The sequence below is a fragment of the Fukomys damarensis genome, unplaced genomic scaffold (assembly GCF_012274545.1).
Source record: "Fukomys damarensis isolate Sample0158 unplaced genomic scaffold, DMR_v1.0_HiC HiC_scaffold_19, whole genome shotgun sequence".
Lineage (NCBI taxonomy): Eukaryota > Metazoa > Chordata > Mammalia > Rodentia > Bathyergidae > Fukomys > Fukomys damarensis.
In genome coordinates this window covers 9,603,992-9,605,375 of record NW_022900931.1, presented here as the reverse complement: position 1 = coordinate 9,605,375, position 1,384 = coordinate 9,603,992, and the positions used below count along the sequence as shown (strand labels likewise).

Sequence of the window (1,384 nt, the reverse complement as noted above, 5' to 3'; positions counted from 1 at the left end):
CTTTTTTTTTTTTTTTTTTTTTGGTACCGGGGATTGAACTTAGGTCCTTGTACTTGCAAGACAGGCGGCGGAACCACTGAGCTAAATCCAGGGCCCAGTCCCTTCTTTTTAATATCTTAGGACAGGGACTCAATAAGTTGCCCTGGCTGGCCTCAAACTTACAATCCTGCTGCCTCAGCCTCCTGAGTAGCTAGGATTACAGACATGTTACTACATACAGCTTAATTCCATGTCTTCAACTCGCTGAAAGCTCACACCCAAGGTTTCTCCGTCCTGACACTACTGACACTTGGGGCTAGGTAATTCTGTCTTGGGGGCTGTCCGGTATTCAGCATCATCCTGGCCACTAACCACTACATGCCAATCACGTGCCCCTAGTTGTGATAACCAAAACGGTTCTGAGACTTCACCAGATGTTTCAGAGGAGGTGGGGCAAAATCGCTCCCCTCTGAGAAGCACAGCCATAGCCCAAGGAAGCGGGAAGAGGACAATTAAAGGACCTGTCTGTCCACGGTCAAGAGCAGACAGAAGGGGGCTGAACTCGAGCTGGCGTCCACATTGCCATCACTTTTTGCCATTGGGTTCTCTACTGCACCCTGCCCATCCTCCCCTCACCCCTCCACACACCCCCGCCCCCCGCAGCTTACGGCCAGCTGCAGGTCACGGCTGCGCAGCACAGCAGAGTTCTTCTCCTCGCTGAGCTGAGCCAGGCGCATGGCGATCATGTAGTTCTCATCCTTGAGCCGGAGCAGCTCCAGGCTGCCCGCCTCCCAGTCCTCCCGCAGCCGCTGGCAGCGCTCCTGTGCCTGCTGCTGCTCCCGAAGCCTCTGCTCCAGCCCTGCCCGCTCCTCCTCAAGCACCCGGCCCCGGGCCTGCAGCTGCTGCTCCCGTTGCAGCTGGCTCTTGCGAGCTTCCCGCAGCCGACGCACCTCCGTCATCAGGAACTGCGTCAGACCCTCTGGCCCCTCTTCATCTGCAGGGACAGGGCAGAATAGCCAGGAGGACAGGTAAAACCCAGGGGAAGAGCAGACTACACCAAAAAAATAAAATAAATAAATAAAGCAAGCAAGCCACTAGAGGGAAACCCTGGAATGTGTTTTAGTAATTCCAGGAGAGGCATAAAATCCAGGAGTTACAAAGAAAAGGTGAATAAATCTATACCCAAATGTGAAAATCTCTGAAATATGAAAGCTGCAACTAAGTTAAAAGAAAAGCAAAAGACTGGGAGACAATGCAACAAACAATTCAAAGCCATAATATATAAAAAGCTCCTGTGAATCAATAAGAAAAGGCAAACAGCTAAATAAAAATATAGGCAATGGGCCGGGGACTTAGCTCAATGGTTCCGTCACCTGCCTTACAAGCACAATGTCCTGAGTTCAAT

At 51.4% G+C, this 1,384-nt stretch overlaps 1 protein-coding gene across 1 annotated transcript in view; it reads right to left on the bottom strand.

Moving 5' to 3' along the window:
• Positions 1 to 1,384, bottom strand: part of Card10 (caspase recruitment domain family member 10) — a 29,926-nt gene that overhangs the window by 19,752 nt on the left and 8,790 nt on the right. Inside the window, exon 4 of the mRNA XM_010614080.1 lies at positions 648 to 973. Coding sequence (XP_010612382.1) covers positions 648 to 973 — 326 coding nt within the window. The remainder of the gene's footprint in view (positions 1 to 647; positions 974 to 1,384) is intronic.